This window comes from Cyprinodon tularosa, unplaced genomic scaffold, assembly GCF_016077235.1.
Source record: "Cyprinodon tularosa strain WSP-4 unplaced genomic scaffold, ASM1607723v1 ctg248, whole genome shotgun sequence".
Lineage (NCBI taxonomy): Eukaryota > Metazoa > Chordata > Actinopteri > Cyprinodontiformes > Cyprinodontidae > Cyprinodon > Cyprinodon tularosa.
The window spans coordinates 56,463-83,585 of NW_024038921.1; the positions used below are offsets into that span (position 1 = coordinate 56,463).

The window sequence follows — 27,123 nt, forward strand, 5'->3', positions numbered from 1 at the left end:
AGGGGTTAAGGGGCTTGCTCAGGGAGCCAGAGTGGCAGTCCATAGGAGCTGGGCTTGAACTCAGAACCTCTAGGATTCCAAGTGCAAGACCAAACTACTAGGCCACCATTCCCCTCAAGTTATTCCTGCATGTCCAGCATCATACTGGATGTTGAATCTTCTCCCTAGTCTAAAGCGATTTGCAGTAAAATACATCTGCCTCCATCCATCTTATATGATCAGTTTTCTTGTCTGTGCTTAAAGAAACCCCCCCCCCCCGCAGCATGATGCTGCCACCATCATGTTTTACTGTAGGCGTGATGTAGTGTTGGATGTCTCATCAAAGCCACATCAGTTTTAAAGTCTTAATAAACTGAATTGTTAGTTTATTAATTTGTCTCTAGAAAAGATGAAGCACAAAAACCGCACTGGATGCTCTCAGTAGTTTATTCTGTTTCAGCAACAGACTGATCTCAATTGCAAGAAGATAGATTGTTGTGCAAACAACGAAATACATAAAAATGTTTCACATAAAAAAAAGGATTACATGTGGAAGTGTTTCTTTATGCTTAAAAGGCCCCTAGAGATGTTGGAAAGTACAATTTTACATTGAAATATTGGCAGCTGGTTTGGTCCATTTCAAGAGCTGATTTGAGAAAAATGGCAGCTTTTGTAAAATGCAACACAATTACAAATAATCGTCTAATTACACAAGCTACGTATGAATATATGCCAGACTACGTAAAGGAATGAAGACTGTCATATTTAATGCAGCTGGAATCCTGACAGCTAAATCAAAATTTTACTAAAAAACAATATTCAGAAACATTTACGAGAAATAAAACAACAGTTCAGAGAGGATCTATTAGGAAGGCATGGACAAAACTGGACAACAACCAGCTTTTTCATCCCTGAGTGAGAACAAGAGTTTTACCCAATGTTTTGGTAGCGTTGCTAATATAAAACATGTAGTAAAAAAAATCTAATTTAATGCTTTTCTTCATTTTAAAGAGGGTATGCAATTCAATGAGCATTTTCTATATATATTTACAAATATTGAAACAAAAGCAAAAAGACATTTGTGCTTAGTTCACAGATAGCTGGTATAGTTTTGGTTTATGTCGGTGCGAAATCTGGAAAAACTAAATTAATGATCGATATATGAGATGAAAAGTTGTTTTTTTTTTTAATGTTTTTTGGAAGTTAAATCATGGGCCGATGATCTTACACTAATGAGTCCTCATCATCTTCATCGTAGTAGCGGTTCCTCTTGATTATATCCTCAGCGCTCAGATCCTCGCCATCACTCCCCTCTTTGTTGTCTTCCACATCCTGAGAGGAGTAGTTCTCTTTTCCAGCTTCCCTCTCTGCTTTCTCCATCCTCTCCTTCTTATCTTCATTCGGACTCGCCTTCTCCTCCTTTAAGGTGATTCCTGCTCCGTTTGTTGTTTCATTTGTCCTCTGCTTTCCCTCCTGTTTGTTGTTTTCTTTGGGTCTTTCCTCAGTCGACTGTTTCTCTTCAAACGATGCCCTCCATTCCAGCAGTCCCTTGAGTGGACGGCGGGGCTCTCTAGGACCTGCGGCTGCTGTAGGATTGGGTTTGGCCACAAGTGTGAAAGGACGGCTGCGTTCCTTCAGAGAGGTGCTCCTCCTCAGGCTCTTGAGCTCGGCCCGCTCGGAGCTCTGGAAAGATGACTGCACTTCATCCTCTGGGGGCCACTTGGCTCTCCAGGGTCGGCTTGAAGGGACCTCCTCCGCAGCTGGACTCAGCGGTCCTGTTCCAGATTGGTCTTCTCCAGCAGGAGGAGGCCAGGCGACCTTCAGCTTACGGGTCTCGGCTGGCTTGTCTGCAGACTGGGTCTTCTCTCCAGAACCAACATGCTTCTTTGTGCGGGTCTCCAGTAAAGCTGCCATGTCTGTGACCTTCACCTGGGGGGATGTTTCCCCATTAGGCTCTGGCTGCGTGTCAGACACTCTCTCAGCTGATTGTTTCACAACCACTGGTGGCTCTTTAGGCTTTGGCGCTTCCTCACTTTCATCTTCATCCCGAGGTTCCCACAGCTCCTTATGAGGACGATGACCAAAACCTTCATCATAGTTTCCTTTGGCTTTGAACAGCTGGCTGAAATGCGGCTTGCAATAGATCTTCCCATGCAGAGAAGCATAGTTCCCCAGACTAGAGACAGAAGGATGACATTTCAAATGAGTGTAGATTTCATTGGAGATTTCCTACATGCTTTACATGCTAAGATTCCAGGATATTCTGCAACACCTTCCACAATTGTTTTAATTACTTTGAATTTGTTTCCAAATTCATACTGAAATGAAAAGACTTTAGATAGAAACAATGTGTTTTTTTTTTTTATGTCATAAGGAAGGACACAAAGATGAGAAGGAAGGAAGGAAGGAAGGAAGGAAGGAAGGAAGGAAGGAAGGAAGGAAGGAAGGAAGGAAGGAAGGAAGGAAGGAAGGAAGGAAGGAAGGAAGGAAGGAAGGAAGGAACAGACAAAAGAAGGTACATACAAACAGAGGGAGACACTAAGACATTAAGATTAGTATGAAAGTCTTGAAAATCTATATCTTCACTTTGTTCAGGCCTAAGCAGACCTATAAAATAACTTCTATAAAATTCCAGACTCTTCAGACTCATAAAAGCACATGCATATGAAAACCTAAAATTCAGTTTCTAATATTTGAGATCTTTAAATAGGACTTTTGTAATCATACCACAATGTTATCTAAATCTGTGTTGCTGAAATGTACCTTAGACATCTAAGTATATAAATAGAAAGTTAAAGCGATAGTTCGGTATTTTTGACATGAATCTGTATGGCATCCCTATCACCAGCGGCATGCAATCACACTGACTTACCCCTGGCAGCGTCCTGTGAGCAGAGTTATCGTCCAGTTTTGGTCAAGCCAAAAGTAGTCCGGCAGGTTTTTAGGAACAGCGAAATAAAACTTTTCTCTTCCCAAAACATTATGTGTTCAAAAGAGCGATATTTTTGCATCCCAAAAAGATTGTAGTGGAAAAAGTCACACGTCGTTATCAATTGGTCCTATTTTCTCTCTGTTCGTATCAGTGCGCGCCGTCATTCAGACAGCGAGCCCAACAACAGCCATGTCTCCTTCCGCCGCGGAGGGAGACATGGAGGGAGTAGTCATGTAGCCATGTCTCCCTCCGCGGCGGAAGGAGACATGGCTGTTGTTGGGCTCGCTGTCTGAATGACGGCGCGCACTGATACGAACAGAGAGAAAATAGGACCAATTGATAACGACGTGTGACTTTTTCCACTACAATCTTTTTGGGATGCAAAAATATCGCTCTTTTGAACACATAATGTTTTGGGAAGAGAAAAGTTTTATTTCGCTGTTCCTAAAAACCTGCCGGACTACTTTTGGCTTGACCAAAACTGGACGATAACTCTGCTCACAGGACGCTGCCAGGGGTAAGTCAGTGTGATTGCATGCCGCTGGTGATGGGGATGCCATAGAGATTCATGTCAAAAATACCGAACTATCCCTTTAAGTGGAAGAAAAATGCACAGGGAAACAAGGTGCTCAGGCTACAGCAAAAGCATTTAAAAGACTTTAAATCAAAGCCTGTTTAATAGTTTAGAGCGATTGATTGAGGGTGGACTAAACGTTTCAATAATCTGATTAATTGGGATACATTTATATCATAATGCAAGCATAAATACTACATTGCTTTAAGAGGACAAAAATAAAATAAGTGAAAACCAACCCCAGCTTTGTGTTGCAGTGAATACAGGCGAAGCATTTTTTGTGGTAAATGTTCCCACAAACCACCAGCTTCTCCAGCGGGTACACTGTTTTCTGACAGGCCGTGCATTTTTCGCTCACCACTGGCCGAAACTTCTGCAAACGTAAACGCATTCACATGAATTCATAAAGACCTTTTACAAAAAACACTTATTTTAATAATTGTTTGAACTTATTAAGCCCCACCCTGGTTACTTTGGGTTGTTCGGTGCCTTCTCCTAAAACATAAAACAGAATCAGATGAAACCCAGATGCTCAGCCAGTGTGAAGAACAAGAAAACCTCTTTTAAATGTTGCACTGATGTGCCAAATCTACATTTTAAGTAAGAGAGCAAAAATTAAACATTTCCTTCTGGTTTCTGGTAAAATAAAACTACCGTTGCACTCGGCTGCTGGAGTGTGTCTGATTTTCATAGATACAGATCTTCTTGGAGCAGACCCCTCTGATGGCTGAGCCTGGCGAAAACATAGAGAGAGAAAACATAGTAAAGTAATTACCGCCACCAAGGAGGTAAACTTGGTAACTAAAAAAGCTATGCACAGATAGCACTGACAGTTTTTAGTTGCGCCCAGCCCAACTTAGACCGCCCTAAATGTAGGTGGCATTACGGCACATGATAGAGATTTTTAAAAATATTCCCTAACACTGTGAGAGAGGAAAAATAGCTGCCTGGCAGAAATCTCCACTTACTGCGTGCTTTTTAGTAATAATATCCACATTTAGAACATGAGAAAAAAAACAATGTTAAAAATATTGTAACTTAGATCAAAAACAGCTAAACCTTAATTGGAAATGACTCGGGATTAAATGTAACAAAATTTTATGTGATTTTATTATATCAATTAAAATAAACAGAAGAGTCAGATCATGGTACATGATGTATGATGATTATTTTAAAAAAGCTTCTTAGTCAGTGGCTTAAAGGTATAGTGGAGGGTTTTCTTTTTCTGGGTGGATCATCTAAATAACTGGTCCTCCTAACTCTCAATCATTCTGGTGATATGTTTATGTAAGGCCGTCCTACATGCTCGTCCCCATTTTCACTTACTGGTGTTGAGTCTGACATGCTGGAAAAATTGCCAATCTTCTTTTGGAAAGTAAGCTTGTATGAGCGATGCAAACAGAAGCTTTTACACAGAGCGTGCAAGAGGAGAAATGGGCTTGTGCACGCTCTTGTTTGCGTGTAAATCCTCCACTATACCTTTAAAGTATTTTCTATTTATATTTTCTCCTTATAAGTTAACAAAAAGCTGCTTTCTCTTATTAACTCTTCCTACCTTTTAAAGAACCACAAATCTTTGGAATTTAAACTCAAAAGTAAGTACATGGTGACTGCTGTCGGGGTATCTGCATACTTACACACACATCTCTGTTCAAACTGCAAAATACATGCTTATTCACTCACTTCAAGCTTAAAAACATAAAGGCTGTTACAGGCTCATATCCTAACCCTGGAAGATGATTATACCAAATAGTTTCTGAACCCCAGTTCTCTTGTAATTGTGCATAAGTCTGGTGCAGGCACGGAGGAAAACTAACTGAAGGCCTCAACAAACGAACAAAGGTAAAGATGACACATCCAAATGCGCTCTGTTACTTCTAGCTTTGCTCTCTGATCACCTATAATTGCATGGATTTGACTTTAATTAAGGCGACTTTTATTTTATGGTGTGCTTAAACAAAACCAGTATTTAGTCTTATTTTTAAAAAAACAACTCTGCATTGTTTTGATAGTGGTGAAAAATGTGGACCTAAAGAGTTTGGTCAAAATTTTGGTCTCTTTTTGTTTTCTTCTAATTAGAGCAAGAAGGTGTGCAACAAGGAGAGCTTCATAGGAAATTCAACCACTTGAAGATGTAGCATATGCAGATTATGTTGCAATGGATCTGCTATAACTAAAGCTATATGATTAAATGGTTAATATATTTACAAAAATGTTATCTCTTGGCACTTATTAACTTGAAAAGGGATATAGCACTGAACTCACAGAGCGGCTGGTGTCTTGTTTAGCAACGGCAAACTGATACTGGGCCAACTTCTCCTTCATAGATGAAGATCGGCTCAAACCACGTGTACCTGAAGCAGAGGTATAAATCGTCATGCATGTTTTTATCTCTGTTTTTGGATGTAAACATAAGATAAAGCAACAAGAGAAAACAACAACTGTTTATCGGAATAAATCAGTCATCATTGCTTACTGATGTGATTTTCTGAGTCCTCGGATGGAGTGCTGCGTAGTGTTGACCGACCAACCTAAAGAAAAAGCAAAAGGAGATTCAGATTATGGGAGTGGAGCTATGTGCAACTATGACCCAGCCCTGTTTTCCGTCCTACATTTTGCTGATGACAGGACTTCAGATATTACTCATACGGGCCTTCATTGCTCAAACATTTATCAAGAGGTTCAGTTTTGCAGTTCTAAGCGGTTGTGGACATCACTCAAACCATCACTATGAGCTTAACTAAATATGTTACTGGTTACAACCAGTTGAAAACAAAAAACTAACCAGTTTGATTTTATCCTATGACAAATATGTCTAATAATGTGACAAAAAAATGCTACAAAAAAAAAATAAATGCAACTCAGCCGTTTAGTTTAGTGTCTGAATCTGACACCGCAGGCTGAGCAACACTAAAATTGAAGTCAAGTAGACTCAATAATCCAAATACCTAGAATTAATGTGCATTTAGTCATATAGAAAAACAAACTCTATTAAGGTTATTAAAATCTGGAAAGTGGAGTATGACCATTCAAATAGTCGAGACTGAATCAGATTAGATAAATACAGGTGTGGATTTTGACCTGGCATTCCCACCATTTGTGCTTTGACCTAAACCCTTCCATTGTAGCTCTGAATGCATTTTTATAGATGTTTTACTGCAAAAAAGGACAGCCCCTGTCACAGTCTCAAGTTTCTGCAGGTTCTTGTAAGCTATCATCATGTATTTAGCTGCATCCATCATCCTGTACACATCCCTTGTTAAAGAAAAAGACATCCCCCCCAGCATGCTGCTACCGCAATCACGTTTCACTATAGGGAAGGTGTGTTCAAGTTGACATGCAGTATCAGTTTTGTTGCACTCATATTACTTTGTATATATGTTAAAAAGTTTATTAGTCACATCTGACCAATGCTGTTTCTCCAACAGGACATATGGCAGATAGGGAATACAACTTACTATAGCTAATCATCTGAAAAGGGAACATTTGTCATCTTCATAACAAATAGTTGTCCTATCTTCATATTCTCCTACTTTATATATGGATTATGAGCTATAGATGAAACAGATTTTATTCAGGGGGTCAGAGTACAAATGCATGTCATTCTTTGAGTAAATTCACACTTTCTAGTGTAAAGTCAGGGAAATAAATTAGAAGGTATAAAGCTTTCTGTCAGGTACAGTTAACTACTTCCTCTATTAGGAGACAATGGTCGACCTTGAGTTAAATCAGAAAGTAGAAACAAAACAACAGAGCCAGAGGTAGCAGATATCTGATGCTTATCTCATAGTAACTGAGACACCTGGGATCTGATGTGACTACCATCAGCCTGCAGGTGAACTGCAGTCAAAACTAAAACTGCCCTACACTGAAAACAGAATGGGTATGCATGTACGTTTTTGCACTGACTGGTATTTTCTCTCTGCAATACATAAATAGCACAAAAAAACACCTCAAACAGCCCACATATATGCTCATCTGTTCTAAATCTGGCCTGGATGTCTATTCAATAGTGATAAAATAAATATATGTGCAGAACTAAAACTGATCAAAACCCCACAAATATAAACACTAAAAGAGAATTATTCCAGAATAGAAATGTGCCGACTATGCCAAGATGTAGATAGTAGCTTTACAGAGGTGGTCCTGTGGACACTGAGATGGGCCTTGGAGAGGAATGTCTGCATTCCTCTGCTCCAGAAGCTGAAGAGTGGACTACTTGTGCTGGGCTGAGGGAGAGACAGAGCTGCTGTGAAAGAATGGAACTAGGAAGGCCTGAAACAGTTGAAACGGGGGCTAAATTATGGCGGAAAAAAGCTTAAAATGAACGAAAAATATTGACTTTTCTACTAGTGGAGCTAGGCTAAGTATGTGCATGCTTCACAAAAGAGGGGCTCTATATCTTTACCCAGAAAAAAAGAATTTTGCAAGAAAATCGTTACCCCCAGACCTTTTCTACATTTTACCAGGTCAAAACTTCTACAGAAAACTTAAATATGTTGTATTAAGATTTTTAAATCATTGACCAACACAACAAAATGTGCAACAGTGATTTTGAAGGAAAATGATTAAAGGTTTTCCATTTATTTATAAAAAAAAATTAATAAAGTATGGTGATTCTGTGCAACCTTTTGATTAGTTAATAGAGTCCAGCTAGATGTAATGTAGTGTTCTGATTAAATAGAGCACTTGTGTAAAGGCCTATGAGCTTTGCTCAAAAAAACAAACAAAACAGGAATTAAGAAAAAGGAAACACGGTGGTGGCAGCATTATGCTGTGGGATTGTCTTCTTTTTAACCTAGAGTAGTTCTGAGGAAAACCAGCTAGATGCTGCAAATTATGCTGAAGCAAAGTTCACCTTTCAGCTTCTGGTATATCTAAGGGATCTGGACAGGGCTGCACAGTATTGAGAACATGCAATATGAACTAATGATCTGACTTGCTAGAAATAAACAGCTAACATCAAACTTCTTTCAATACATAACTAGCATAGAGAGCATTATGCATTGCTTTTTGACAACTAGCTTATACTAAAAGCAGCCTAAGCACTTCTTTCTGATACAGATATCACAACCAGTATATGTATAAAGTAATAATGTATATTTTGCAAGCCTGGATGCAACTCTAACTGGTATAATTTATTGCAGAAAACACTGAGGGCAATTTTCCAGCAAATTTAAAATTTAAGATCATTTTTTTAAATATTTAAAAACATATTTTTCAAAACCATATTCATCCTTATTTCCTCAAATTATATCTTTTGTGTTATTCTATTCCATAAAACCCTTGTGAAAGGCTCCACAAATCAACGGGGTAATCTTTTCTAAAGAAGAACAAAGAAAAATAACTCCAGCAATTGTCAATGACAACATATGTGGAAAAAACACCTAAAAGAAAATCCAAAACCACAATTTCAAAATAATATGTTGTTGAATTCACACTTTTGTTAAATGTAGTAACAGAAACAAATCAACTGGTGAAGATTTACCTCCCTAGTGGAATCTTCTCGCTTCTCAAACTTCATCTTCAGGTTGTTCAGCGGCACCCTGGGCTTTTCATAAGCAGCGCTTGGGCTGGTGGGAACTTCCTCCTCAATGGGCTGAGGTTTTTCTCTCTCTGTGAGCTCATCCCTGTCCATCCCTCTCTGCTCTTTACCCACTGGGGCTACAGGAGGCTGCTGGACCCGCCTGGCTGCACGCTGATCCCCCTGATCGCTAGGTGGGTCCTGAGGCTTCACGGGCGGTGGTTCCTCACGGATGGGAGCAGGCTTGGTCAGGGCTGAATGTCTGCGGCGAAGGCTGGACCCACTCGGTGCTGGAGCTGGGGCTTTTTTATCCTGATTTAGGTTTCCTGCTTGCTCCCAGCGCTTCTTAAGAGCGCTCAAGTTGCCAGAGCGCAGAGAGGTTGGAGCACCTTCGATGGTCTGTAAGAAAAATAAGAAAAAATGAGATAACTGAATTATAAATCAGTCAAAGATGCTGAGAGTCACAATAGTAATAATGTTCCAATGAGCTGATAAAAAAAAAAACAGCTGTGGATCAGCAGCTTAATGCAGTGGAATGAAGGAAATGCCTGATTCCTAACTTGGCCCAGTTGATAGATGAAGGGAACAGCTGTTCAAAGCTGGTCCAGGACAAAGAAGTGGCTCCTGAAGTAAAAACATAATGGGACGTTCAGTTGCATTTCTTTTTCACTTTTTTTTTACACAAAACCCACAGGAGATGACTCCATTTATCACTCAAGTTACTGCTTTTGGTGACAGCAGAGAAGAGAAACCAGTGGGAGCACCTCTCAGTTTAGCAGAGAGGAACTTCCTCAATTAAAGAAAAGAAATGACACACAAGCAAAGAGGATGTGCACAGGAAAATATGTAGATCTATGAATCATAGAAAGCCAAATGGACTGTAGAAATACATTTCCTGGCCAAAACCTTGTCAAATAAAAAAAAAAACTAATTAAAAATATATTTTCTGATCAATTAGAAGCCGTTAAAGATAGAAAATATTAATTTGATTCTAAGATATTAAGGCAACAAACAGCAAAGTACTCAACGGAAAGGATTTCAGCAAGTGACGAAACCCCAACAAAGAACAAAAAGCAGTGGCACAACTGCTGTCTTTGTGAAGTGGTGCCAGGCTGAATGGAAAACTCAATGTTTTAAAAGCAAGTAGAAAAGAAATGAAAACCTTATTAAATGGGATGAAGCAGCCAAGGTTGATGCCACTACAGCTAGACAGCAAAACTGGTCCAAGTGGTTGGGTTGATTTCCCTCCTCAGCTCGGTGTTTGAAGGTCGAGCATTGTGTGATAGAGGCGGCTAGACAAAACCTACCAGTGAGAGCCGGTCCGGCCCCTCTCTAACAGCAGGAAAGTGAGAGGCAGAGAGTCAGAATACCCAGGAAACCAGAGCAGGAAATGATACGCACAGGGAAAAGTTAACTCTTTCTTCCCTGGTTTTCTATCTGGTTCTTTCCTCTGATTAAGAGTTGGTGGACATAAGATTACTAAAACCGCTAATTGAAACAAAATTCAAGCACACAGCTTTAGAAAAACATAAAGATTAATCAATAAAAGTGATAATTTAAAGCAAAAGGGCAAGAGAGAAAATTAAACCATAAAGAAAGAAAAAATCAGTACACAACTATAAGAGTTGCATGTTATCCGAGTTCTAAAACAGCAACACCAGGGAAACAATACAACAAACTTCTTTGTTTTTAATAAGACAAACAGTAATCAGTGCATGTCTGTGTGTGTGGTGGGTATCTGAGCCACCTTTACTCTGAGATGCCTAAAAATGCTTTAAATCCTTTGAAGAATGTCTTTACCATCTGTGCACCACTAGAAATTATTATTTTTTTCTTTTTCATCTGTAAAACAGCAAACTTAGTCTGACTGGAGCATCTCTGAACGTCAGTGTTAAACTCCTGCTACAGATTATCTCAAAACATAACAGTAAACAGGACAAAAGTCACAAACCGTAAGATTTGCAATTAATAAAAGACGAGTACTTCATGTGGCACTATCGTTCCACTGTTGGTCTATTGTTATATTATATTATTATTATTATTATATTAGTTTTATGCCCTGAATCTTTCTATTGTATCGGCACTCTCTTTATAGTAACAGATCACAAAGGTTCCCAATAAGATATGTATGAGCTTGCGTTTAAAGGGTATGGCTAAATTCTTTAAAGATAATGCCAGCTCTTTATAGACTGCAAATAAAAACTCATGCATTTAGGTTTTTTTTTTTTGCTTATTTCTGACACTAAACTAACCAGCGTGGCAGAATTATACAGCGGTATCCATCTCTATCCCTCCAGGGTCGGAAAGGTAATGAGGATCCTATCTGTCCAATATATTTCTCTTCAAGCACACCACATTCACATGGTTTAAATGCTTTTATGGGTTTTCATCATGTTGAGCGAAGGCCTGGTTTTGATCCAATGCTTTGAATTCAGCTGTGCTGCTGAGGCAGGAACACATAGAACATACAGGACTCCTGCCTTGGCTTCTGGAATTGGAAAACATCCGACTGCAATCACCCTTGAAAGGAGGGGCAAGCATTAAATTTGTTTTTGTTTGAATAATGGACTAAATACAGAATCACACAATTAGACAGACATGAGGGACTATACAAAGTGGCAAAACCAGGGATTTTTAAGATATAAAAAGGACTTGCCTTGATGAAAAAAATATATTTTGATACCTTCAGTACAGTAGTCTTAACATCTAACAATCCCCCCCAATCCTGCTATGAATCGTCCAAGATTTTGAAGGATGTCTTCGGTAAAATGCTTAGAGTAAATGAACGGCTGAGCATCAAACTTTGCAGAGATCTTCTGATACACAAACATAATCCATGCCTGTCGAAAAATGTCCCCTTTCTCCATGCAGCCTGAAACACTGCATTTATACCTTTATACCTGTGGTTCTGGCTCATTTTCAATAGAGGAACTGCCTGCTTTGTAATTCTTGCAGAAGTAAACCCGACTGTAGGCTCAACAGCTAAACTGGTGTCTTACATCTACCTCTATTCATGTTCTCTTGGGCCAGTAAACCAGTGAGCTGGTCTATATGTAAATTTCGGGGTGCGACAAAAGTACAGGCCAGAACCAAATAAGGCACCATCCCTGAGTTTACATCAACTCGGTGCTTCGTTTGGATTCACCTGTTTTATGGTTTATGGATTTTGAGATTTCCAGAGAAAGTAGGTGTCGATGGGGTTTGAACTTCTCTGTATGTCTATTTCACCCACTGAACTATCGTTATTCATCTTTGTGACAAGGTAAACTAGGTTTTGCATTCTATGAGTCCCTTTTAGGCTTGAAATCTGAAAAACAACTATACTGTATTTACAGTACTAGTCCAAAGTATTATTAGTTCTTCAGTTTTTTCCAAAAACTGTCAGATTATACGCTCAGACCTCAGTGTTTTACTGGGATTTGATATCTCATAAAATGCATCCTACCGATGAAATGCCTGTTCATTAAAATAAATCTATCTGATCGCATAATTCTTTTTGAGGCAGAATTTTATTTGTTAAGACTTTATTTCAACAACTGCTCCATTCTTGCCAGTTTTGCATAATGGCCTTTCTTTTAGAAGGCACAACTAACAGTTTTAAAGAATTCTCCCACCTAAGCAGCAGCTTCCCCTGAGTGGCTATAGGCTTCCTGGCTGCTTCTCTGATTAATGCTCTCCCTCCTCAGCCTGTCTGATTGGCTGGGCAGCCACTGTCCCACTAGGTTTGCCGTTGAGCCTTCCTCTGTCCACTTGGCTGGACAGCCCTCTGTGTGATGTTCACAGCTTGTTTAACGATGTTGTTTGAAAACCTAAACCCAGCTTAAAACATTTCCACTGACCAGCCCGCTTGGTTCCTTGGTCTTTGTGATGTTTGTTTTCTAAAAATACTTTTTACAGAGCAGCTGGATTGAAACTGAGAGAAAATCCAACAACATTCGGCTCTATATATAAATTAAATGACTTCTGAGAATCTTATATAGGGCGATAAAACAGCTGTGCTGCAATGCACTGTTTGATCCTAAAAATGTGTTTTTAAAAACTGTTTAAAATGCACCAAGAAACATTCGTTTAACCAAACAGATTTTTATCTTTCAATGTTTTCTTGCAAAAGCCACCTTTACTAATCAACATCTTGGCAAGAAGAACAGCTTCGGGTCAACTGATTAAGGACAAAATCCTCTTAGTATTGCACCACACAGCAATCTATGATTCTTCTATTACATACAAAACCGAGAGGGGTCTGCCTGCAAACTTGCACTGTCATGACCCTGGCTGCAGACCTGCACTGTATGATCTCCTGTGTGTTTAGAACCGGAAGTTTATTCAGACTTTCAAAGTAAACGCGAGGTTGATTCGAAGCCTTTCTAAAGTAACAGCTAGCGTCGATAAACTCCACACTAGCTTCCTTTCACAAATAAGTGTTGTTATGCTGGAAACTTACGTACAAGCACAATTTTACTTCCCATCAAACTCCTATCTGGAATAATATATATTTGCTACATAGAAATAAGTCTCTGTATATGGATTTTTGGACGAAAAGGCCAGGGCATTTGGTCTATAAGACATTTTCTAAATAACAATGGAGGTTGGCTGTCCTTTGAGGATTTTTGCTTACTGTATAATTTAAACTGCTCCTATGCTCAGTTTATGACCACTGTCATAAACTCTAATCCAGCAGCAAACACATGCTGCGCACTATTCCCAAAGGCTTCAAATACAACTTCTGGAATGAATTTCAAGTCCTGACGGTGCAGGAGACCCCATTTTGCTGGTCTGCAAAGACGTGTCCTGATAGTGCAGGTCTGCAGCCAGACTCTTGACAAAACCTGAGGAATTAATGTAGCTAATTCAGAATTAGAGTAATTATTCATTCTAAAAGCATGTTTACATTATCAATTTTGAGCTGCCAAGCCAGAGTCCAGATTCATGTTCCACAAAGACTCCACAGAGTCTATATGGGATCTGGAGGAGCTCTACATTAGGGTGATAGTGAGGAAGCCTTCTGACTCTTTGTATAATTTGTCACCAACGATTAATCATCAAAATATCAGTGGAAACATACAAAAAGATAATCATCAAAAGTTTAATTCCTCAGATACTTGTAATGATTTTTCATTTTTTTAAGACCCCTTTACCTTAAAGTTCTATATGCCATTTAAAGACATTAACTCCTTTTATTAAACAGTTTTTATTATGTTACCGTCTTCTGAGAGATACATGTTTCATGTTCTGTAATAAATAAGTCCTATTGATTTCAATCTGTCTCTGAATTATGTAGTAAGAGATGGACTCAATTACTTGACACATTGAAAAAACCCATCCCCCAACAATCTTAACTTCATCCACCCCCCACCCCCCAACACACACACACTAACAGATGGTCTTTGATAGTACTCATTTAAACTAACTCAGACACATCATACCGGTGTTATTCATAAATAATTTAGTTACACTTCTTCTGTTTAGTCATTTTTTTTCAAGCAGGCGAAAACTTACCTCTACTAAGTTAAAACCATGAATAACAATAATTAAACTGAATCAGACTGAGGGCTGAATAAATTTAGATTACATGGTTTAGATTGAAGCTTGTTGAAAAATCCACTCCTATCATTACAGCAAATATCTTAGCAGCCACCTTCACTGATATCAGGTTTCAGTAGTAGTGGGAAGCCAAACTGTTATCTGTAACGTAACCACCCTGAGCATTAAAGAAAGAAAGAAAGAACCTCTCCAAACAGCTGTCTGACACACAGGCTGCAAAACAGACCCTATAATTGCTCACGACTGCATCAACAGCACCTTGTGTCTTCGCATGACTGGCTCTGGTCCGCTCCTCATTTGATCTCAGTCCAAGTTTGTTTACAGGTCCTTCACACTGACAAAGCTGCTAAACCTGCTTTTGGTACCGCTCAAAGTTTTACAGGGAGGGGGGATTACGCTGGAGTAGGATTATGGGTTTGATAGCTTGCCTGTCGTAGCATGTAGCCAATGAGAGGTCAGCCAGGATGGGACATGACAGGCCACTGTGTTGGTATGGGATATCATTGTGACTGTGCGTATATTCCTAATCTCACAAAGCCTCAATCAGTTCCCAATCTCCAGCTGAAAGAAGTAAATAAAAGGAGACAAGTAGCAGACATAAAATTATGACCTCCTGTTGTTTTCTTGTTTTTTTTTTTTGTTGGAGTGTCTGCTGATATTGTAAAAAATAATTGGAATATGTTCATCTTTTCTGACCACAGTCTGTGTCTTTCTTGTGCAAAATCAAGCAACGGCTCATTACAGTTCCTCAAAAGACAAGGTTCCACCTTTTCTACAAGCACAAACTTAATTTATTTTGTTGGGATTTGATGTGACAGGTATGCCTAAGTCATCAGCCCAAAAGGCTATTAACCTGCAGCTTTTAGATGCATCCCTTCTATAAAACACCTAAACTCCCTCATGAGTCTGAGGAGTTCCAGATAAACTTAGCAGTGCCTTTACAGAGTTGGTCAAGAACCAGGGCAACTAACAATATGCAGTTGTACCTGATTGTTTTCTAAAGGAGTATTGCTAATTAAGGAGAAAAAAAAGCATGAAGAAGAAAGCCAGTCTAATGGGGTTTCCATTGCTGCTTTGGTCGCTAATTTAATTGTGAGCCTGCACCTCTTATCTACTCCATAGCCTATGTCTTCTTCTTCTTCTGCTAGATGCTGACACTCTGTGGAACGTCAAAACCAGGATTAGGCTAGAGTTCTCCTTCCACAGACCCACTAATAACATGCATTTTATGCATTTGTGACTTAAATAAGATTTTATGTAATGTGTCAGATGAAATAAAAATATTCTAATAATTCTAAAATTTAAGTCATTTGTGAAGTCATTCTGATGTGATACTTATCTTAACTAAGTCGTTTTTGTGTAATTTTGAATTTATTGTAAATAAAGTTTTGTAAAAAACAATCATAAAAGCTACTAAAATGCTTTCACACTCTAAATTTAACAGGGAATAACTGGTCAGGCCTTAAATTGTTTTGAAACAATTTAGCACTGTCCTTGGTGCTTAATTCTTAGTTTTTAAATATGTAAAAGATGGTAGACATGATCCAGACAATTAGTAACAGCAAAAGACGATCCTTAAAAGTTTTAACTCAAAAAAGCTGAATGGAAACAGATCCAAACCATTTTTTCCTGTAAAAATAAAGTAATCATTCCCCTTCCACCTCACAATTATGTGTGACTTTTTGTTGTGTGTCACATGAAATCCTCCATAAAATAGGTAAAAGCGATAAAAGAAGCAAAACGTGTCCAGTAATAACAATTATTAACCATCAGCAACACATGTGTTTACATTGATTACAATCATTTTATTGACCCATCTTATTGAACTGTTCAAAGAAAAATACTCACTCCTTTTTTCTTCTCTGCACTGGACTCCTCAGCAGCTTTCTGGTACCTGCAGAGCAAAGAAACAACACTGATCTCTGCTGACTCATAACAACCCAAAGCATGCACAGATTCTATATTTATTGGTTTTAAAACCTTCAAAAGTCACTAAATAAAAAATATATTAAAACAAATTTTTAATTACTTATTTAAGCATTTTACATTCAGTGTTAATCAGAGAAAATTTTAACATCTAAAAATTCTTTTAAAATATCATCAGTACAACTTGAACACTTAGAAAAATACCCCCCAAAATATCCCTTTAATCTATTTACTGAAAAACCCAGAGAACCTTTCTTTGAATAAATTACTACATTATTTAATAAGGATTGCTTAAATTTATAGATAAGTCTCCTTAAATTATCCTTCCAAATAAGCTGGAATAATTGCCAGCTGGTGGAGCCACCCAGATGCAAAACAGAGCAGACATGTTCATATGAAACCAGAAGCCCCACAACCATGACAACAGTTTGAGGCTGAACTTCTGCGTAGCTGTTTCTCCAAGCAGAAAACTTACTCACCTAATCAAAAATGTGATATCATCCAGCAAACATGTACAAACAGCCCTCCTGCTTGCTCACAAGGTTTTCAATAAACTACAAACAACAGTGTTTTTTCACTTTATCCTTTTACTGCACAAGTTTCTCCTGCTGGACTCAATTAGCCCCTCCACCATTTTATACCCATGTAGTTTTAATTACTACATACCCGACTGGCAAGAGTACATCCACTACCTGCTTTGACAACTCATTTTCTACAGTATATCCACCTTTATTCCACTGTAAGGAAATGTGACTATGTGCCTCTAAATCTGTCTTATTTCATAATAATCTAGCGGCTAAAAGTGGACCAGAACAAAAAAAAATGAAGTAGGTGTAAAGAATTTCCAGGCATAGCATACGTCTAATGCTACATTCACACTGAATGCAGCAAAAGCTAATAAACAAGTGACTGAAAACAGTTGTTTTTTACAGTTCAGGTGATGTTTAACAGTAAAAATAGGGAGACACCTCTGTGCTGTAGTGGTTTAAGTCCAACTCTATTAGTTGTAGCCTCCCATTACTTGCCTGCTGAGGAGGACTCATCAAAAAGGACTTATCAAACATAAAGATTTGTAAGTCTGATCATAATCATTCAGTTGTACAAAAAACTTCACTTCCAAGCACTTTTATTCACAAGTTGGTGTCATTCAATATTCGATAGTGTTAACATGTCCTAAAGCATCCTTTGACTTGTCTCTCTTGAAGGGAGTTGTTATAAGTAAAATAAAAATACAATCAAATATTGCTGAAAACCTGTTGCTACCCACTTGGAGAATCGATCTGCAATGGCGTTTTTCTTCCCACCGACCAGCGACAGCTCCTTAGCGGTGATACGCAAGGATTGCGCTGCCCAGGACCGGCGATTAAAGGAACCGTTCTCCATGTCTGTCAAACTAAAGAGAAAATAGAAACAACAAACACATTCAGTGCATATTCCATCACACGTTTTACGTCTGTATTTTTTGTTGCTGTTGAATGTGAGCGGATGATGCAGTGAAACTGAATCTGAAGCTCAGGGCAGATGCAAACTAGCATTAGCTTTTTAAACATGAGTGTGATATGTAAAAACAGAAAAAAAGAAAGTAAAAGAGCAAACAGCTTATATATTTAATATTGCATTTTGATATGGTGTGATTCAATACGTTTTTACAACTGGAAAGGACTGAATACATTGTTTGATATAAACAATCTGTAAAATTATGACCTCACATTTCACCCATCTTTTCTTTTTTGTAAAACATTATTTCATCATTATATTTCATTTACTTTTCATTTACCTCTTGGAAAGGTGAGTTTTTGTTTGTTTTGCTTTAACCCATTATAGGGCACTCAATGAAATACTTTGAAAAATACAATTTCAAGCCAATAGTGTTTTTGTAATCGAGGACAAGACCTTACTACCTTTGTAACATTAAAAAATATGGATATTTTGATGCCAAAAAATAACGTCAATGTAATAACAAGAAACTCCACTTTGCCCCAATATATTAGGAAAAATAACAAAAGTGCTTCTATAAGAAATTAATCAAAAACACTCTGAGAATGAAACAAACAGATTGTTTTGGTACAACAAAACCTTAGAGGCATTAAGACTGACACTGGCACTGACATTTTTAAGTTTATAAACCTAAATATAATTGTGAACTAGGCTTACCAGTTTTATAACTCTACTTTTTAACTTTTTAATTAGCTTTTTACCTTTTTCTCTTGACTTGTTAAGCTCATCTAATTGGGCAAATGCAAAAATAAGATGTACAGCCATGTAGCAGTGTCCTTGCTGAATGGCTGGATATAGATCTTGTGCTTCTAGACCTCACTGAGGGATGGGGGGGACTCCATATGCAAGGGTATGCAGGTGATCAAAAATTTTAACTTGCCCTATAAAGGGTTAAGTAATTAATCTCTAAATCAAACTTCAAAGCATATAAAACATATATCAACTATACATATGCAAAAAAAAAATCTAATATGAAATAACCTGGGAACCTAGCATGTCGGCGTTTAACAGCAACAGGATGCTACCTTTCTTCCTGTACCTTTTAGCAGTTAGTCCATCTTTCAACAGAGGTTCTGTTCTAAACACTAAAGCATTTATTGAAATGACTAAACAAGTCTAAAACCTGTTCTAGCATTAGACTATAAAGCACCTTAATGTCAGAGTCCAGTTTTGCTGTTTGTGGCAGGACCTGTTTCCTGTTGGTGATCATTAATTTACAAGTTTATAGCATAAACTTCCCTGACAAACAGCTCACGACTGAATGGGCATATTTGTGCTCATTCAGGTTACGCATGCAAGCAGACGAGTCGACGTGTTCAAACTCGTACGGCAACTTGTGTCGCATGAATGCAAAGAGGACAACACAAACAGAGCAGCAGAGAGAAGGTACGGTCGCCAAACAAGAGACTGGATTAGTGATGGCATCGTTTCACAAAACCAAAACGACACTTTCGTTTAATTATACTTCCACTGAGTCATTGTTTTAGGATCTGTTTGATTTTTCATGATGTGAACCTCTAAGTCACTCCAGGGATAGACAGGACAAAGGACTGAGAGTATTTTTATGTTTCTGAATAAAAAAAGATCTTGTAAGTCTGTTCAGGATGCTGCTGCAAAGCTTTTAACCAAAACAAAAAAGAGACAACACATTACTCTAGCTTTAATCTCTTTACATCGACTACTGACACATTTTAAAATTCATTTAAAATATTTTACTCTTTATTTTAAGAGCCCTATGTGCATTAAACCCTAAACCTCTGACCTTCTAGAACCCTAAACCTCCTCTTTCACTCTCAGATCTTCCTGTCTAAATATACACTCAATTAACAAATTAACCCAGAAATAAATTAATCTTTTGTCATTTTTTAACAAATAAAATGTACATTAGCGGAAAAAGAAGGAAATAATAGTTCCATGTAGATTACTGGATTGGATCTCCAATATCCACTCACTGATATCTGATCCAGATAATTCGTCAATATCGGAGCAGATATCCAAAGGGTATTTGATAGGTGCATCTCTAGTAAAAGGTTCTAAGAAATAACAGTCATTGCATTGCTTTCTTGAAAGTTGGTCAAAGAAGATTGTGATTGGAGCTAAAAAACAGAACCTTAAAAGAAAGCACATATGAAGCTGCAAAAGACTCTTGCAGAGATTCATCTGCTATCAAGACAAGAACCCCAAACCTTCAACCAGAGTTGTAATAGAATGCCTTATGTCAGAGCGTTCATGTGTAGCAGAGTAAAAGTCAAAACAGAAATCCACTTTAAATTCTTGCAATCAAATCTTAGTGAGTTTGAGCTATTTTGGAATGAAGTTTGAACCCAAAAAAACAGGTCTTAGAATGTGCAAAGCTAGTCAAAGAATTATCCCAAACATTTGCAGCATTATTTTTGGGCACCATAGTAAAAGTCGGCTAAATAACCATCTGAGGTGTGAGTAATTCTTTCTTTGAAGTTTTATCCATCTATTTATTGTGTAATTGCACATAAATCCCATTTAAATGCAATGATCTTGGTGGTTCAAAAATGACACAATGTAAAAAAATGTTTGATAAAATAAGCATAAGATTTTTGCAAGCCACATGAACCTGGTGCAAACAACACAATCTTTATTTGAATCATTCCTTCAGCTGTGGGTATATTAGCCACAGCACACCTAGTGGATTACATCATCAGCCCCATGCAAGGCAACTTTTGTGATTGCTTTTAGGACTTTGAACTGAACTTCAACATAACCCTTGCTTAAGGCCAAGCAGTAAACCCTTTACTTTAACCTAGATACTATTAGTTTTGATTGGACAATATTTATAAACACATCACAAATAATTTGATCTATTTCTTTGTGTTTAATTCAATTCGAATTGGACAAATTTGAATAAACGCAACGTGTGTATTCACAACCCAGCGTTAGAATATTACGTTTACGTTCCTCGAGGCTAATTATTACTGACACAAACTTTGGATCCAAAGGCACGCTGGCTCATTTCATCATCCTGGATGTTATTTGATCCTTCTGCTAAGCCGGTACACTGGATTGGGTACTTTCTTGTCAGTCAACAATTGGCCGGTTTGCTTCAGGTCTTCCTTGAGGCCTGGAGTCATTTCCTACATGCAAAAAAAGGGACACACCTTGGAGACGTCTATTTAGCTGTTCTATTTTACTGCGATCCAGCCAAAGGATTTCACAGCAGTGAATGAGATCAGATAAAGAATAACTTCAAACCGCAGCAGTGGGCCCTCAGACTTGTTCTTCCAGATTTTACCGGAATTCATTTTAAAAACAGACCTATTTTCTCTACATTATTAGAAAGAAGTCAAGAAGAAGGCAGGGCCATGCTTAAAGCTACGACACAGTGCTGCTTGAAAAGATTTTGCAGGACTTTTTTGTAAAAAAAAAAAGTAATGATTCAAAACCAAAACATTCTCCTTAATACCATTCCTATATTTTGAAGTCCTTTTAATGCCTTTTTCTAAGCTGCATAGAGTAGATAATGAAAAAATAATGTCCCACCCCTACATATTGCTGTTGTCATTGGCTGCCTTAGAAAAAGCTTTTCTTAGCTACATTTTCTCTACAATCACAAAAAAGACAAATTACGTTGTTCGTAAATATGTAATTAACTTTGAACTTAAGGCATCCTACTGATAACACTTCAAGGTTGTTTTGTTGTAATTGTCTTACTGCTGCTTTTTATTGTTGCTCTGCAAATAAACAACTTTACAACATACTGTGAATAAAAAAATATATAAAATTATCTAGGCAGACTTTAGATAGAGATAAAATGCTCTGAAATGACTTACTAATTAAACAATAAATAACTTGTAAAATGAAGATTTAAGTGAGAATGGATTGGTGCACATCTAAGGTGCACATGAAGCCAAATCTTACAGGTTTTACATACTTAGACCAAATTTTTGACCTAATTCTCTAAAAGTCGTGCTTAGTACTTTGAGCAAAAATAGATTCCTCCATAAAACAAATGTCAAGCACTATAGCAGTCCGTTATGTAAATGTGGATGGCTTCAATCTAACCATACTGTTAATTTGACTATTTTTTTATATTTATTCATACATAGATAAAGCTCAATTAAAACTAAAATTGCTAAAATGTTTCAACATTTGAAAAAGAAGAAAGTCAACTCCAGTACATTACATATTGCAGTAAAATAAACTATAATCTTGTTTACATCCATACAGTACAACCTTTAAATATATATTTGTAACTGTTTGTATTACTTTGTAAAGAAATAAATATGTCTTCCTTTTTTTAAATTGATAATTTATTGAATTTATTAGGCAGTAACTTTGCACCAATCACACAGATATAAAGTACAACTTCATTTTTAATTACTTTTTTCACAGAGGTATTGTCATTTTGGCATCCTTTGCAACTCAAATAATTGCGCTATCACTAAAAACATATAAGTACACTCATAACCGTGACGTATAAACTGCACAAGGCCGTGCAATATAAACATGTAACACAATGATCCAAGGGACTGGATATAAATATACGAAATCAGGCGCACGGTTGCCAAAAATATACCACACATATGTAGTGGGGAGACCTTTTTGTTTTCTAAAATTCCTGACTACTCGCAGGATGCAATAGTGAGAAAACATTAAGCAGCATGACTGCATTTCCCTCTCATAGGACGACTCTAAGATGTTTTTCCATTCTCTTTGGTGCAGTTTGTATGTAACTTCCAGGTTAGTTAATATTGGCAATGCACAATGATTGCTTCTAGTCTGCTATTGCAAAGGTTTTTTGAAGTGTCAGAAGGTTATGATATAGCATGTTTCAATTATCAATGTACCAATGTGTTATACTACAAATATGTCATGTTTTACATGAAATGGTTACATACATTTTAATAGCCTTACTAATTTTCAGGATCATTTCAGGTTGGTTCACAGAGCAGAACAGGTATATGATTCTGTTTAATTAGCATTTGAAACTGTAGCAAAATTAAGCAGCCATTCTGTTTTATTATATTACCATCATTATTATGCATCTTTTCCTGAAAGGGAAATTGTGTTGTTTTTGGAAGTGAGGTTCTTGGTCACTATTTTCAGCGCTGTTCGCTGAGGAATTTTGTTAAAAGTAAATAAACTACAATAACAGAGAGATGAAAAGAAGACATGCACATCTGTTTTAGCATATTTTAAATATGTATAAACAACTAAAGCTAAAAATGTAAATTCCTGCAGAAAGCAGCCCTGTATCAGTAGATACTGGACCGCTTTGGTTAAATAAGAGACCTTTGTTTAGTGTGTTGCTGTTTTTTCAGTCAGACTCGGTGTTATGATGGCAAAGACACGCTGGCTGAAGGTGCTGTTTCGGACCGCCTCTTCAACTGTGAATCATCAGTCTGTTCTAAGCCTGTCTACTAATTAGTGCTGCAGCTAACAATGATTTTGCACATCGATTAATCCATCAATTATTTTTTAGGCTAATCGATTAATAATCGGATAGCGAAGGTTCCTTGAGGAAGATTTTTTTTTTTTCAGAATTAAACCAGGTGAAACTGAAACTTTTCCACTTGATGAGTTCTGAATAGAGCACATTGATGGACGAAAATATTTTTTTAATCTTAAATGCAAGATATTTTTATTACTTTTTTTCTTTTACAATTTTGTTATTATTACTGCACAAAGTGGGTTTCTCTGTCATTTAAAGGCATGTTTTACACTCCAGTTAACAATTAATCGATTACTGAATCGGTGGACGATTATTTCAATAATCAGTTAATCCAAATAATTGTTTCAGCCCTACTACCAATACTAAGGAAAAGTCTCAGATCTTTCAACAAGTTGTTGCCTCTGCAAGCAAACTGAAAGTTGTACATTTCTTTACTCTTTAAGGTCCTGCTGCTGTTAGTAAAATTATCCCTGGGGACTAACAATAAAGCGAATGGATGCAGGCTCCTTCATCGTAGCCTAGTAACAAGGACATCTGGTGACTGAAAACAGACTTAACGGTTTTCTGATGTTTAATTTTCACCAGTGTTGCTGCATACCATTATTATTAACATTTCGACGAACATTGATATGAATACTGTCAGTCCGAACTGTTTTAAATTAAAAAAAGAAAAGAAAATAATGTAAACTGGATGTTGGGTGGGTGTATATCTCACAAGTTGTTAGCCTTCTATCGCTCTGAGTATTTTTTATCACACTTTTATCATGTATAAGAAGCTATTACTGAGGATAATGACTTTGAACCTCATGTTTAAATACTCAGATAGTCTATACACCAGAAACAATTAACACAACTTCTAGCACTGGAGCGCTAGAACTGTGAGAACAATTCTGTTGTATTACTTTAGTTAACAGGAGGAGATTGTTTGTGTTATGATGAGTAATAAACTCTTTCCGAACATGTCACATTATCACCTGCGGATCACCTGACAAGTCTCCTTACTTTCATTTTCCAGAATTCCACAACCGTGAGAATTAATATCAGACTAAAAGCTGGCAATAGGAGTATTGAAGGAATCAGTGGTGTCATTTCTTGCGAAATTTTAAACAAAGCGCTCACAGTGGTGTCTGTGTTTCAGCAGGGGAAGACAGACACAAGTAAAGGCTTGAAAAGATTACAGCCTATTTCATATAATCCTGTAAACTTTATGGATTTTAAAATCAAACAGAATATATGTCTTTAATACCCTTGTTCTCAACTTTTCTGAGATCAGCATCATTAAATGTATTTGCTATGACAACAAGCAACAACAATCTATTACAATACCTGCTAAGAAATAAGAAAGGAGGAGTGCAGCTTGCTTAATTCATAATTGATCTATTAGGGATTCATACAAAAGCCAGAGGCAGGTGTTCAGGACAGCATGAGTCTGAGCTACAGCGTCATTACTGAAGTATGCAATAAAGAGGCAGAACTCAGAGGCCAACATTTCATCTAAAAAAACTTTAATTATAGGTTCAGCTTTCATGGTCGCTAGGAGAAGGAGAGAGAAAATAAACTTAGATGTAACATTTAGAAGACTTAGACCGCGAAGCTTTATGGAAAGTGGTGAATAAACAGAAACAGCAGCTCCCTTCCTAGTAAACTAAATCCACACCAGTTTCACTAAATACGAACTAAAATATTCTCTTTACTATAGATATCAGAAATAACTTCTTTCTGGGTGGTTTTTTTTCCGTGTCGTTCCCCGGCCTAACATGAAATTGTTCCTACCTGTGAGAACTTCCGTTCAGTCAGAGCTTCTGAGAAACCTGAAGGACACCTGACACTGACTGCTGCTCGCGCGACACCGCCCGGAGTGGCCCGCGCGGGGGCGGGGTGAGCGCGAAGGTGAGTGGAGGAAGCAAGTCACGTGACTCTCTGAACCAATGACTTTAGCCATAACTTTTCGCTTACCTGGGAAACTTCTAAAGGGCGAACTGAAGTTCCTGAGAACAGGTAGCATTGGTCACTTCTCAGTGAGTCTAGACAGTCTGATGACAATAAGATAAATGCTGTGAAGCAACCGCCAGCGTGACGTGACATGGGTGGGTGGTAGGGATGGAATAGGTACAGGTAGAGGGGTGAGGAAAAATAATCCTCAAAAGCTACAAGTGTTCATTTGAGTGAACTGAAACACTATTAACAGTTCTTTTGAAAGAGTCGTTCTAAATAGTTTATTGAATCACTTAATCTATATAAGCATCTATTCAGATTTCTAATTAAGGTGGGTAATCAACGTGGCTTTGGTTACATGAAGGACTACTTTTCTTTATTAGACATACACTATATTGCCAAAAGTATTTGCTCACCCATCCAAATTATTGGAATCAGGTGTTCCAATCACTTCCATGGCCACAGGTGTATAAATTCAAGCACCTAGGCATGCAGACTGTTTTTACAAACATTTGTGAAAGAATGGGTCGCTCTCAGGAGCTCAGTGAATTCCAGCGTGGAACTGTGATAGGATGCCACCTGTGCAACAAATCCAGTCGTGAAATTTCCTCGCTCCTAAATATTCCACAGTCAACTGTCAGCTGTATTATAAGAAAATGGAAGTGTTTGGGAACGACAGCAACTCAGCCACGAAGTGGTAGGCCACGTAAACTGACGGAGCGGGGTCAGCGGATGCTGACGCGCATAGTGCGAAGAGGTCGCCAACTTTCTGCAGAGTCAATCACTACAGACCTCCAAACTTCATGTGGCCTTCAGATTAGCTCAAGAACAGTGCGCAGAGAGCTTCATGGAATGGGTTTCCATGGTCGAGCAGCTGCATCCAAGCCATACATCACCAAGTGCAATGCAAAGCGTCGGATGCGGTGGTGTAAAGCACGCCGCCACTGGACTCTAGAGCAGTGGAGACGCGTTCTCTGGAGTGACGAATCGCGCTTCTCCATCTGGCAATCTGATGGACGGGTCTGGGTTTGGCGGTTGCCAGGAGAACGGTACTTGTCTGACTACATTGTGCCAAGTGTAAAGTTTGGTGGAGGGGGGATTATGGTGTGGGGTTGTTTTTCAGGAGCTGGGCTTGGCCCCTTAGTTCCAGTGAAAGGAACTCTGAATGCTTCAGCATACCAAGACATTTTGGACAATTCCATGCTCCCAACTTTGTGGGAACAGTTTGGAGCTGGCCCCTTCCTCTTCCAACATGACTGTGCACCAGTGCACAAAGCAAGGTCCATAAAGACATGGATGACAGAGTCTGGTGTGGATGAACTTGACTGGCCTGCACAGAGTCCTGACCTCAACCCGATAGAACACCTTTGGGATGAATTAGAGCGGAGACTGAGAGCCAGGCCTTCTCGTCCAACATCAGTGTGCGACCTCACAAATGCGCTTCTGGAAGAATGGTCAAAAATTCCCATAAACACACTCCTAAACCTTGTGGACAGCCTTCCCAGAAGAGTTGAAGCTGTTCTAGCTGCAAAGGGTGGACCGACGTCATATTGAACCCTATGGATTAGGAACGGGATGTCACTTAAGCTCATATGTGAGTCAAGGCAGGTGAGCAAATACTTTTGGCAATATAGTGTATGTTCCAGGGGCGGAGCTAGATGGGGGGCCAATGGCCACCCATAGCCAATCATTGGCCACCCCTACCATTTTCCCCCTCTAATACAGATGGTGGCAGCAGTTATACTCTCAAGTGGAATATTGTGGTTAATCATAAATATCAATATATTAAC

At 38.2% G+C, this 27,123-nt stretch overlaps 1 protein-coding gene across 3 annotated transcripts; it reads right to left on the reverse strand.

The window, feature by feature from the left end:
* Window positions 1-408: 408 nt before the first annotated feature.
* On the reverse strand, window positions 409-25,277 carry LOC119785401 (LIM domain and actin-binding protein 1-like). 3 transcript variants are annotated; one of them, XM_038288072.1, is made up of 10 exons: window positions 25,172-25,277; window positions 17,744-17,869; window positions 16,399-16,444; window positions 8,974-9,408; window positions 5,962-6,016; window positions 5,751-5,839; window positions 4,140-4,218; window positions 3,958-3,980; window positions 3,725-3,858; window positions 409-2,155 (listed from the first exon to the last, which is right to left on the reverse strand). In XM_038288072.1, exons 2-10 carry the CDS (start codon window positions 17,857-17,859, stop codon window positions 1,204-1,206), a joined length of 1,929 nt encoding a protein of 642 aa, XP_038144000.1. In that variant the 5' UTR covers window positions 17,860-17,869; window positions 25,172-25,277; the 3' UTR covers window positions 409-1,203. The 3 variants fall into 3 exon arrangements, with proteins under 3 accessions (XP_038144000.1, XP_038143999.1, XP_038144001.1); XM_038288071.1 differs by having other exon boundaries at window positions 3,949-3,980; XM_038288073.1 differs by lacking the exons at window positions 16,399-16,444; window positions 17,744-17,869; window positions 25,172-25,277 and adding an exon at window positions 14,809-14,933 and having other exon boundaries at window positions 3,949-3,980.
* Between the last annotated feature and the right edge of the window lie 1,846 nt (window positions 25,278-27,123).